Here is a 13,277-nt window from a genome sequence, read left to right as displayed (position 1 = left end):
CTCTGGAGGGCCGCAGTTGGACTACCCCTGCAACTTCCCCCCTCTCCCCAAAGGCCCTTGTCTGCATTCAACGCGCGTCTCCCCATCTGTCGGCCCAGGAGCCGCACAGCGCACTGCCTGCCTGCCCCTCCGCCGAGGAGCGCTGTGTTGGGCTCGCGCGCTGCCCTCGCCCGGAGGCTGAGGCCCCGCCCCTTCTCGCGAGGGCTCCTTCCCCGCCCACTCCGCGCGCCTCGCTTTCCCTTCTCCGGGGGGGGCGGGAGAAAGAGAAAAGGCAGGCGGGGATTCGTCCAGCCTCCGGCCAATCAGCGTGGGAGCCGTCTTTCTCCGGCCGGGCCGCCAGGCGTGGCTAATCGTCCGCCGAGCGACCGCGGCAGCCGCGTGTGCGGAGGGGAGCGATGGCGCAGCTGCAGGCGCGCTTCTGGACGGAGGAGCCGCGGTGAGTGGCGGGGAGGGAGGGGGGCAGCCAGGCCTACGAGCTCCCGGTGGGTTGGGCCTCGCCGCGCCTGGGCTCGGGCCCCACGCACCCCCCGTGTCGGTAGGGTTGCCAGCCCCCCGGCGGGAGCTGGAGGTCTCCTGGTCTGCGGCCAATGGAGATCAGGCTGATTGGGAGGTCGACTCGGGAAGCAGGCCCGGTCGGGGTCTCGCCCTCCCCAGGCCCCAGCCCCCCAATATCCCGGACTGCCCCGAGCCAGAATTGGCAACCCTGGTCGCAGCTGGTCTCCGGCCCCTGCGGATCCGCCTCGCCCCTCCTCCCCCCCCCCCCGGGAAGATGGCTGCTGTGGGGAGCGGCTGAGTGGCATGGCCCCTGCTGGCACCCCACCCTGCCCCGGAGCCTCCAAAGCCCCGGGGGGCTCCTAACGTGCAGGTGATAATCCCAGTCGCCTCCAGAACACGGAGATCAGATCCCCTGGGGAAACAGCCCACTCTATGGGATTTTACCCTATCGAGGACCCTCCCCAACGAACTTAGTTTATAGGTTACCATTTGTTTGGGTGTCACTCCAGGGGCCAAGATAGTGAAGGCAATAAATTATCCGAATCAGAGATTGATGGCCAGGTGTACCATTAAGCATGGGATGCTAATTAACTGAGACCCTGCCATGATGTTGTCTTTCGGTTTGTATAAAGCCCCAGTTGACTAACATTGCAGAAAAGCTGTATGTAAATAATTCTATAATTCTGTGTATACTACCAAGAGTAAGTCCCATTAAACACAGTGGAATGTAGGTCTCAGTGAACTGGACTACAAATTGCTTGTTGTTGTGATTGCCCTCCAGTCACAACTGACGTATACCTGATGAAGTGAGCGGGGACTCGTGCCATTTCGCACCTGCCACACATTTTGTTAGTCTTTAAGGCAGGGGTAGTCAAACTGCAGCCCTCCAGATGTCCATGGACTACATATCCCAGGAGCCCCTGCCAGCAAATGCTGGCAGGGGCTCCTGGGAATTGTAGTCCATGGACATCTAGAGGGCTGCAGTTTGACTACCCCTGCTTTAAGATGTTACTGAATTTTTGCTGTGTTCTATGTAGATGTTACAGTAAGAAATCTGGTTGAAATATTACAGGCTTGTGGAAACCAAGCTCATTAGATGTGTAATTTTAATAACTGCAGTTTTTAAAAAAATAAATGCCTCCAAGAAGGCCTCCTAGCTCATTTGATGTGGATGACATAGGCCACTGTTGCCTTAACACTTTTTAATAACTGCAAATAAAACTTTCTCCCATCAAGAAGGCCTCCATTAAACAGTGCTAACAAAGTGAGATTTCACACCAATCCTAACCAGGTGGCACATCTTTTCTTTCCGTAGATACACGGTAGACAATGTTCCTTTCTCTGTCCCAGCCGCTTCTGAAACAGCTGATCTCAGTAATATTATTAATAAACTACTGGAAGCGAAAAATGGTATGTAAATTTTGAGAAAGTAGCTTGCAACGTTTTGTGTTCTCTTTACGTTTTTTTTTTTTAAGTAACACTTGTATCTTCCCTGTCATTCTACAAGTTCCTGATGTTGTGTTTTCATAACAGCTTTCTCCAGTGGGTGATGGTGGGCTGGATTCTGTGGTTAAGTGACTGGAAGATTCTTGTGGTGGCACATCTTCTCTCTCTCAGCAGTGTTATGGGGGGTGGTCTTTTCCTCTTGTTCTTATCACCATCTTGATGTCAGTTTTGACGCTAGTTTTAATTGTGGGTGTGGGGAATGTTTTAATATCATATTTATGGGGTTTTATATTTTTATCTGTGAGCCGACACTAGTCGGGAGGGGCGGAATATAAATGAATGAATGAAAAGGAAGGAAGGGGGGGGAGGGACAGAATGCACAGCCTCTGTTGTCCGGCAGTAAAGGTAACAACCCGTTGCTTGTGGCCCAGGTAAGATCCCTGGATGGGCCAGTTATAGCACCTAGGCTATATGTTTGACATTCCTGCCCTAGGACTTTCTGAGGCAATGAGCCAGCAGCATATTGTTTGAAGTGTTCCAAATGGTCTTCCCATTTAGGTGGGAACAACAGTATAGTACAGGGGTAGTCAAACTGCGGCCCTCCAGATGTCCATGAACTACAATTCCCAGAAGCTCCTGCCAGCGAATGCTGGCAGGGGCTTCTGGGAATTGTAGTTCATGGACATCTGGAGGGCCGCAGTTTGACTACCCCGAAACACCAGTATACTCTTGTATCCAGCTTGCTAGATATGTGCTTTTTATCAGCGATCATGACTACCATGTCCTGCGAAGAAGTCCTGATTCTTATCTGCCAAGTGAAGTTTTGTCCTTTGTGAAACTTCTGCAAGATGACTGGTATTATGTGTGTTGTGCAGGCATAAACTGGGTTACAGACATATTTGACTTCATTCTCCATTCTGCTTTGAATGGAAATTGCATTTTCTGGATGTATGATGGAGGTGTGCATCTAATATCTTCCAATTATTTGTTTCCAGAAGACCACAAATATGTGGAATTTGACTTCCTTGTCAAAGGTCAGTTTTTGCGAACTGCCTTGGTCAAACATTTGGAAACCGAAAATATATCTACGGTAAGTTATTTGGGTGGGCTTTTTTTTACTGATTTAATATTCAAGTTTTGACGGTGTTGTTGAGGTAGCAGCCTGGAAGTGGGTGGAGTGGGGTGATGTCTTTCTTTGCTGGAACTTTCCTGGATCAAGGATTCCCTGGAAAAAGCTCTGATAACCAGCACCACTCAGGACCTATTGAAGAAGTCCTCGTTTTCATGCCATACTTTTTGAGCCAGAAAAACCGCATCTTAGGAAGCATTTCACTCAGTCTGAAAGGGGCAAAAAATATTTTGTAAGGATGTTTTTCCCATTCCCCCCAAATTTAGTAATTTTTCTCTTGGAAGAAATGAGGGTGGGGAATCATGGAGCTTTCCCACTTGAATTTGTTTGGTCTTCATATCTCTAGAGATCCCAAAGAAGCCCTACCGGTCAAAAACGCTACATTCAGAAGGGTCATCAGAGCAAAGCAGATGTATGACTATGCCATTCTGCATCCCAGTCTCTGGTAGAGTTTCCAGCTGTTGTGCTGCAGAGGAAATGGTTGTTAAGAATTCACAATAGCTGGCTAACCACTTTCTTGGTATTTTTGATGCATGTAGGAAGAAGTAGTGGAAATAGAGTATGTAGAGAAGTACATGGCTCCTCAGCCGGAGCAGTGCATGTTTCACGATGACTGGATCAGTTCTGTTGCAGCAACAGAGGAATGGTGAGTCTGTGCCTGTGGGCACCTTTGGAAGTCTTGCATAACATTGTAGAGGAGGGATAAAATGGCTGCCACTGGAGGCCGTGCCCTCCCGAAAAAAAGATGCAACAGCTTACCTTCAGTCACACAATGAAAATCTTTGTGCTTCTACCAAAGTTTTTTTTTTCAATCTGCACACTCAGTCAGATCTCCTGTGGCCAATCAGAAGCCTTGCTTGATTAAGCCCCACCCACTTCCTAAAACGCTTGGCACATGCCAGGAAAGGTACCAGCTAGCGCCATGGTTCCCGTGGGCAAGATGCCGGGGAGCCCTGATCTAGACCCTGAGCCTTTGAGCTTGTTTCTTTTATCTCCAGCTGCCCAGCCCATACTGGTTCAGCTGACTATGACGCTGGGAAAAGCTTTTGTATTAATCCGCCATCTTGTTGTTTTTATGTATATTTTTGGGGTATTGTATGTTGGGATGTTTTAAATGGTGGTTTTTATCGATACATGTTTTATTTATGTTGTGAACGGCCACAAGGCACCTAGTCTGGGAGCAGCGGTATACAAATTTAAATAAATATAGAACTGATTGTCATCAACAAACAAAGATTAAACAGCATGGCAGAGAAGTGAGCCCCAGGCTCGATTAGAATTTTATTTGTTATTTAAATCCTTTCAAGTATATTCCTTACTATCAAAAAGCTGCCAATAAATGCAGTAAGCTAAATTATACTACTGGTTTTCTTTCTGGAAAAGTGTACTCCATTAGCAAGAGCATCCAAGCATTCAGTGTAACACAGGTATCACCCACATAGTGTTCCAGGTAAGGCGCCTGAAGTAAAAGCTCGAAGATGTGTTCTTGTTTCTGAATTCTGCAGGATTTTAACAGGCTCTTATGATCAGACTTCCCGAATCTGGACAGTAGAAGGCAAGCCTGTAACAACTCTCGCTGGCCACACTGATGTGGTGAAAGACGTGGCCTGGGTGAAGAAAGGTGAATAGACTTCCGTTTGTCTGGGACTTTCGTTTACCAGAAAATATGCCAGCCTGAATGCTTCAAGCCTAATTGATCAGTTGCTTTGATTGTTTCCATTTCTCTTTTTCAAACCCGTAGAGGTGGCTTATGGTAAGATAGAACAATGGGTCCCAGATTACTATAGGGAGCTTTTAAAGCTGAGTAGAGACTCAAACCTGCTGTCAGCTACACCACACTGGCGCTCATGTAGTACTTCTAATGTGTAACAAAATTTCCAGCTAGAAATCAGAATTGGAACCATGAGTACATGGGCTTTGATCGAGGACTTCTGAAAGGCAAGGAAAATGCGTTTCTTTGAGCTGTGTTAGCAATAAATGTAATTACATGGGGGGAAATGTACAAGTGGTTTTCATATTGTAGAATTATACATTTCCATTGACTTTGCCCTGCCATTCGGCACGCTCTTAATAGGCTATGCCTCTTTATGGCTTGCTGGTGTTCGGGATGTATCTGTGCATGGGCACCTTTTTCAAAACAGCACTTTGTTATCTGGGGGTGGAGGAGGCAGTCAGTTGGTTGACTTCGGAAGAGGCTGTACTCTGGCTGCTTCCTTGCCTCCAGGCGGCTTGTCGTGCCTGCTGCTGAGCGGCTCTTTGGATCAGACGGTTCTGCTCTGGGAGTGGAACGTGGAAAAGAACACCGTGAAAGTGCTTCACCGGTGCCGGGGGCATGCAGGAAGCGTGGAATCCCTGGCAGTGGATGCCTCAAGAACAAAAGTAAGTATCTTGAGCTTTACCATGGAGGCTCACAAGGACGACCTTTTGGGAAGCAGGACTCATTTTGTTCTCCAGGCTCCCAAGACAGCCGTGCAGAAGTGCTGCATCTTTGCATAAAGGATTGCTACTAGTTTTTAAAATACCCTGTCCTGCCCCAGAGTGGCTCAGTGCTGTGGAGTGCATTCCTCATTGGTCTTATGCGAGACCAGTGTGCCAAAAAGCACCTGGCATCAGAGGTAAGTGCTGCATATGCAATACGGAGCATGCATAGGGTGATCCTGACTAAGGTTGGGTGCTTCAGTGCGCTTTGGCCAAAGCAGCCAGAGTGCCTAATCCTGACCATTATGGGTCTGAGGTGGTCTCCTCCCATGAACGTGTTCAGGGTAAAGGTGTTGCATGGGGGGGAAAGATGAATAGCGAGAGCTTGTAGGAGGGAGCCTGACATTAAACTTGATGTCTTTTTGATAAAGGTTTATGGGTTTTCCCTTCTTCTTTTTTATGTTTCTTAGTTTTGCAGTGGATCCTGGGATACAATGCTAAAGATCTGGTCTGCAGGTAAGACGTGTATTTCACCCTTCTTCTTGTTTAGTTTGGTTTTGGTGATTTCCCTTTGTATCATGCTGGAGTTCAACGTGTTTTTATTTATTAGTGTTTATTTCTTGATTTGTATAGAGTCCCACTCAGACTGGCTCTCTTGGGGCAGTGACGGGATGGGGAATTCTTAAGAGATCCATCTCTGCAGCAGTCTTGAGCCAGATGTTTCTAGCATCAACAGGCGGCTGTTTCATGCATCCTTTGAGTGTAATCTGACCCAGAGTGCCAGGTGTCCCACACACTCAGTGGTGCTCTAAATGTTGAGTATTAAAACTACATTTGCAGAGTTGCAGTATAAGTAGAGATGCTGTAAGGTCAGAACCACTTGCCAGCATTTACGCGCTGCACACACTCAGTGTCTTGTACTGCTGGCAGTATTTCACCAGGTTCCTTCACCTTCCTACAGCCATTTTTAGGTTGCACATCTTTTGGTCCAGGTGAGGTCGTGGAGGTAGAGTGCCGGGAAAGATAAGCACCCACAAACACTCGGCTAAATCTAAGCGTTTTGAGCCTGCTCTGGAATAAGAGGCCTGCAATTGCATGCGGCATTTCATCCCCTTTTGCCCCCCCCCCCTGTTAACATACTCTGCAAATTTCTTTCGTCTGAGAGAAATGGTTTGTGATCCATGAAAGTTTATGGCACAATAAAAGTATTAGCATTAGATTCATGTGGCACCATAACGGAAATGGGCTCTTTATTGCCAATGAGATTGATATGTCGTTGGAAATGAGTTCTGCTGTCTTCACAAATAGGTGAGCTTATGGATAACAGTCAAAGCTGCAACTTAATTCCTAAAGCCAGACATCTGGGGTTGAGAGCACTCAAGAAATACCTTTATTCGGGCCTTGTCTGTTTTGAGGGCCCTCTAGAGAGCACAGACCTGAAAACATCTGCAATTTGCTTTCGTGAAAAAAATTCACCAGTAACTTTGTAAAAATTTTACAAATCTCTGACATTTAAAGCAGATTTTGTATTTGAGTTGTCTAACTTCATTGATACATTTAATGAAATGTAAACATCTTACACCAAATGGTTTGTAATAATGAGGAGCTGACCAATTTTATTTATTTTATTTTTTTGCTTCAGTACCTACAGATGAAGAAGATGAGATGGAAATGGAAGCGGTAGCCGACAGGCCGAGGAAAAAACAGAAAACTGAACACCTGGGGCTAACAAGAGTAAGATGGAACTGGGGTATAAAGTAGGAGGCGGGGAGGGAATATTTGAAACCTGTAGCCAAAAACCTTGTACATCTAACTGGAAATATCTTCCCCTGTGTTCAGTGAGGCTGACTCCAAAGTGAGGGATCATAGGACTGCAGCTTTGGTGAACAAGCATATTTCACAGAATATAGATGTTAACCCAAGTCTCCCAATCTCTGCTTGCCCTACCCAGACTCCTCTGGCCACTCTGTCGGGTCATACAGGAGCGGTCTCTTCGTTACTCTGGTCAGACACAGACGAAATATGCAGTGCTTCTTGGGACCACACAATCAAGGTGTGGGATGTTGAAATGGGAAGCCTCAAATCAACTCTGGTGAGAACACTTGTTATTATTAATAATTATATAATGCCATCATCAAAGCCCGTTCCTAAAAACGGGCCTTGAAAGGGTACCCTCCCCTGGCCCCCGGCCAGGCAGCTTAAGGTGGCTTTGGGCCGCAGCTCGCATCCAGATCAAATGGGGCGGGCGGGGGCTGGGCAGCTCGTTAGCAGGGCCGGGACAGAGCTCCTTAGCAGGCCATCAGCAGGCCCAGCCTAGCAGGCCGGAAGGCCCTCTTTAGCAAGCCCTCCACCACGTTCCTTTGCCCAGGGCCCTTTCCCCTTCCCTGCTGCTGGCTCCAGGCACTGAGGCATCTGAGAGCAAAGAGGCTAGAGTCCAGGGATGGAGGGCGGGAGCTGCAGGGGCAGGGCCAATCAGGGAAAAGTTGGCTGCACCCTGATTGGCCCTATTCCAACTTCGACAGCCGGACATGTCCCAACCCCTAGGCTGTTTCATAAATATATAGAGGAACAACAATGGATAAGGATTTGTTTGATTTATATACTGGGTCACCAAGATCGCGGCCGGAGCAGTCAAACAAGCAAGCAAATAAAACCACCCTGAGCCTCGGGAGGGCAGTATATAAATGTAATAAAATAAATAAATACCACCCCCCACTGCAGCATCTGGGGCGGAGTACATGGGGCAGCAGAACTAGTACATTTAAAACATATAACAATATGAACAAGAAGGCATAATGAACAGGCAGACAGCAATCAAAATTTGGGGACTTTGTGCAGGTCAGAGTCAGAGGGGGAAGACAGCAGCTGGGCAGCAGCTTTAGATTGGGGTGTGTGGAGTGTCAGAGTTGCTTGACAAGGGGGCAAATTGAGGAAGACTCCTGACACCAGTCACAACTAACTGAAAGCCTGGCGGAAGAGCTCCATTTTGCAGGCCCTACAGAATTCTTTGGAGTTCCAACAGGGCCTTGATTCTGTTGCGGAGCTCGTTCCACCAGGTTGGAGGAGGAGGAGGCCCTGGCTCTGGTTGCTCTGGCTTTGTAATCGCGGTTCACTTTTTGCCAGAGCAGTAGTTGAATAGCTTCCGCAAGGAACTTCCATTGCATCTAAATGACCACTAATGCCTTGTGATTCTCTCGCTTCTTATGTAGACTGGAAGCAAAGTGGTCAACTCCATTTCCTACTCACCACTGTGTCGGCGTCTAGCCTCTGGAAGTACAGACAGACACATCAGGTTATGGGATCCTCGCACCAAAGGTGAGCGAAAGCAAGTAAGAAAATGTTATGACATGTGAGAAACTATATTTAGCTATACTTGGCCATGGTTAACTATTCAATGTGCATGCTTTCGTGTATTTTTGGTAAAGTGTTTCCAACCAAGATGTGATTTTTGTAATATTTTTGTATTATTATTATTACTATCACTACTACTACTACTACTACTACTACACTCCTCTGACCAAAGGTCTTGAGAAAAGTCACTAAAAATTCAGGATAAAATACAAAGCAATAAACATTAAAATACAGCATAAATTTAAACCTCTCTCTGGAATGGCATAGAGCAGGGGTAGTCAAACTGCGGCCCTCCAGATGCCCATGGACTACAATTCCCATGAGCCCCTGCCAGCAAATGCTGGCAGGGGCTCATGGGAATTGTAGTCCATGGGCATCTGGAGGGCTGCAGTTTGACTACCCCTGGCATAGAGGAACCCCCAGTGGTAAGAATTTAGCAGGAGAATACATTATTTCCGGATTGGTGTCTGCCTGCAAGAGAAAGATCGCACAATATTTGACAGGCAGCTGATATTTACCCAGGATTCTGGAAGTCTCTGCATGGTGTCCATCAGTCATAGAATGAGGTCAGGTGATCTGTGGTCTTTGTGACTCCAGAGGCCCAGCAGCAGGAGCGGTCAGAACATGGAGTTCAGGTGAAGCATCCTCTGAGCTCTGCCGCTTGGCAGGACATTCAGTCTGCCCAACATTAAAGTGCACCTATGGCTAGAAGTTGCAAGGAGGCTTGGGGGACAATTGCAAGCAGAAGCAAGCTCCTTTTATTCAATGGGGCATATTTAGGATTGTGGCCTTAGATATGAGGAAAAGTTCAAAAGGGTACAAAAATAACCTGAGAAGAGCTGTGGGGTCAGAAAACTGCACAAATCCCTCTATCTGCACTGCATTAATGACCTAAAGTAGAAAAAAGCTAGTGCTCACGTGACTTTAACCTTCTTGAAAAAGTCTGGATGTTGTAGACCAGGGGTAGTCAAACCGGCCCTCCAGATGTCCATGGACTACAATTCCCAGGAGCCCCCTGCCAGCATTCGCTGGCAGGGGGCTCCTGGGAATTGTAGTCCATGGACATCTGGAGGGCCGCAGTTTGACTACCCCTGTTGTAGACTTTAGGCTGTGTGCCATTTTGCCTCTCTTCTGCTTCGCTCGTTCCAAGGACAGCCTGTATTGGGCATTCCACAGTTCTGGAAGGCTTGGGAGGTCTCGTAGTTGTTCTTTCACCAGGATGCTGCCTCTTTTGTAGACTGGTAGACTAAAAGCAAAGCCACTGCAGCCGGCTAGGTCCTAGAGAATGTGGCAGAGAATGTTCCTGTCTTTCGCACTTTACGCTTCTAGCATGCAAACGGAAATTGCATCTGGATTCTCAGTGCATTGATCTCAGCTGTGTCATAGCCTTGTAAATTCTGTAATGCCCCATCTAAGGGATCTCTCCTTGCTCATTTCAGATGGTTCCCTGGTGCTGCTTTCACTCACCTCGCACACTGGCTGGGTGACATCAGTGAAGTGGTCACCCACCCACGATCAGCAGCTCATCTCTGGTTCTCTGGACAATCTAGTGAAAATTTGGGACACAAGGAGGTAAATGTGGGCGTGCGGGTTCAAAGAGGCAACTCTCTAGGTTGGTGGGAAGCAGGCCACGGGTCATTTTTAGCGATATTTCTTCATCTGGATTTATCAGTCTGCGTCTGCAGAAGCAAATGGGCCATAAGTTCCCTCTGAGAACAGCCGTGTCATCACCGACACAGAACACAGAAAAATCTCCTGTTCTTATTCAAGTGAAGCTTTTCATTATCATTTTTTTTTTAAAAAGCCTACACAGGTAGGTGTTGTCCATAACTGATGTGAGACTACCGAGTGTCAGATGAGGTTCTGGGAACCTGGGTCCAAATCCCCACTTTGCCATCGTAGCTTGCTGGGTGTGCTTGAGCCAGTCAGCCTCGCCGTCTTGCCTACCTCCACTTTGTTGGTGGGATACCATGGAGGAGAGAACAGCCAGCTTGGGGTAGTGGTTCAGAGCGGCTAATCTGGAGAGCCAGGTTTGATTTCCTACTCCTCTGTGTGCAGCCAGCTGGGTGACCTTGGGCTAGCTACAGTTTTGTTAGATCTGTTTTCACAGAGCAATTCTGTCAGAGCTTTCTCAGCCTCACCTACTTTCCAGAGAGTCTGCTGTGGGGAGAGGAAGGGAAGGTGATTGGAAACCACTTTGAGACTCCTTAGGGTAGTGAAAAGGAGGGTATAAAAACCAAATCTTCAGCAATGTAAACCGCTTTGGGCTCTCAGTGGAGAGGAAATCATGGTGTAATTATCAAAATAAATGAAAATATACGTTTAAGACACTCTGACTAGGAAAAAGAATATGTCAATAAGGAAAACATGAAGCCCCCTTTACTGAATCAGACCCTTGGTCCATCAAGGTTAATATTGAGTAGACAGCTCACTAGACAACTTAGACTGGCCGTGTTTCCTTAGACAGAAGCCTTTCCCATCCCCTGGTCCTTTGGACTGGAGGATTGAACCTGGGACCGTCTGCTTGCCCAGCAGAGGGGCTACCACTGAGCCACAGCCCCTCCACATAAACCTTTGGGCTGAGTTTTTGGACCTTTGTACATTTTAACTCCAGTAAGCCACCGTGAGCCTTTGTGGATGGGCTGTGCGTGTGTGAATAAAAAGGAAAAAGAGAAACAAGGGATGGAACTCGCCTCTCTTTGTCTCTGCAGTTGCAAGGCTCCCCTCTATGACTTGGCTGCTCATGAAGACAAGGTGCTGTGTGTGGAGTGGACAGAAACCGGGGTAAGAACTTCATCTTTGGGTACAGGTGGAGAGACCACTGAGTGCAACTGATGTGTCGCTTGAGAGCAGATGCTTAAAAAGACTTAAAAAGACTTAAGTACATCTTAACTATCCAGCTCCGCCCAAAGGTGGTTTAACTGCTTCATATCCTAGTTTTATTTGTTCATTTCTTTATTTCTGGCCTGCCTCTTTCCATAGAATGAACTCGAGTTATCTCCTTCGGTATTCGTGAAGTTCTTGCTTTCCAGAGCTAGATCAAAAGCAGACTTGTGTTTACACAAAATCCTTTTTTTCGGAGTCTTTGAAACATCGGCCCAGTTTTTAAGACCAAATGAAAGCTTGGCGGTCCACAAGCAAGCCTGTGCCTCCAAAGCGTCCCCTTCCCTCACTTCCCTACTCATGCATTGTGGTTTCCTTCCTCTCGTCACCATGCTATGGTTCATGCTACCACCCCCCCCAGGGGAAAAATCAGCATCGGGAACCATCTACTGACAATTTGGTGTATCTGAAGCAGCTGATTAAGAGCAACAAAGAGGAGCAAAGCACCGAGCATTTTGCTATGTGTATTGAGTTGTGAGAATAAAGATCTTCAGGTAGCATTCAGGACGCTGTTCAGTATCTGCAAGAGACCACCATGCCCTCTGCCCCCCCCCAGTTGCATCTTCCACTGGTTTCTCCTGACTACCCCCCCCTCCCAGTGGAGATTCTCATATCCCTTTTAAGATGGATTTTTATTTCTCTTCTTGTACACATTGTGTCAGAATTACATTTGCTGTTGTTTAGGACCTTACCTTATTTAGGCTGGAAAAATGGCTAGTGGTGAATGGCTTCTCAACTAAATTTTGTTTTTCCCCTAGTTGTTGCTGAGTGGCGGAGCTGACAACAAACTGTATTCTTACCGATGTCGAGCAAACACCTCCGATGTTGGAGCTTAAAGAAGCCTGTGGTTTTTCCACCAGACAACCTTTCTTTTATAGTTTATTTTCTTTTCTGTACCTGGTTTTGAAATATCTATGGAAAATGTGCTTGTTCATAAGTATGTGTGGTTGGCTTGCCAGGGTGGGGTAGGCAGGGGGGGTGACTATGGCATGTTTTTGTATTTAAAGCTAGATTAATAAAATAACACGTTTATTGCCTGGACTAAACATGTGTACATGGTACTGAGAGATTGATGTAATTACACAGTTGGTTTTGTAAAATTAGAATGCTGCCCTCTTATCAGGCTTCTACTAGGTTTAGCAGAGTAGCTCAGATAAAAATAAAGTTAAGAGCCCAGAAGCACCATGAAGACTTAACATAATTAGTGTCAGGGAAGAAGTGAGCAGGGTCTCATGAAAGCCCCTACCCTGAAGCTCCAAGCAATTTTTGTTAGTCTTCAAGGTGCTCCTGGGCTCTTACTCTTTTTCTGCTGCTACAGAAAGACTAACACAGCAACCCCTCTTGATCTGTCTCCGTGCAAGGAACTTCAGGTGTTTACCACTGAAAGTCTAAGGCTGCAGATGGGATTACGGGGGGGCGGGGGGGACACTGAAGGTTCCTTAACACAGTTATTATAATGCAGTGTGCAGACCACCTCATTCAACAGTCTTTGCTGTTTTTTGGGGGGGAAGGGGGCTGGGGATGCTAAGATTAATTCTTGAACCGGAAAGACTCC

The 13,277-nt window shown here is 47.1% G+C and overlaps 1 protein-coding gene across 1 annotated transcript; it reads left to right on the top strand.

The window, feature by feature from the left end:
- Nucleotides 1–260: 260 nt before the first annotated feature.
- Nucleotides 261–12,768, top strand: WDR12 (WD repeat domain 12). Its single transcript, XM_077319194.1, has 13 exons — nucleotides 261–436; nucleotides 1,811–1,905; nucleotides 2,937–3,031; nucleotides 3,610–3,716; nucleotides 4,576–4,691; nucleotides 5,295–5,449; nucleotides 5,959–6,004; nucleotides 7,131–7,222; nucleotides 7,440–7,580; nucleotides 8,698–8,803; nucleotides 10,279–10,411; nucleotides 11,551–11,623; nucleotides 12,481–12,768. Exons 1-13 carry the CDS (start codon nucleotides 396–398, stop codon nucleotides 12,556–12,558), a joined length of 1,278 nt encoding a protein of 425 aa, XP_077175309.1. The 5' UTR covers nucleotides 261–395; the 3' UTR covers nucleotides 12,559–12,768.
- Nucleotides 12,769–13,277: the final 509 nt, after the last annotated feature.

This window comes from Paroedura picta, chromosome 2 (assembly GCF_049243985.1).
Source record: "Paroedura picta isolate Pp20150507F chromosome 2, Ppicta_v3.0, whole genome shotgun sequence".
Classification (NCBI taxonomy): Eukaryota; Metazoa; Chordata; class Lepidosauria; order Squamata; family Gekkonidae; genus Paroedura; species Paroedura picta.
The sequence above is the reverse complement of the archived record's forward strand: the minus strand, read 5'-3'. Positions and strand labels throughout refer to the sequence as shown.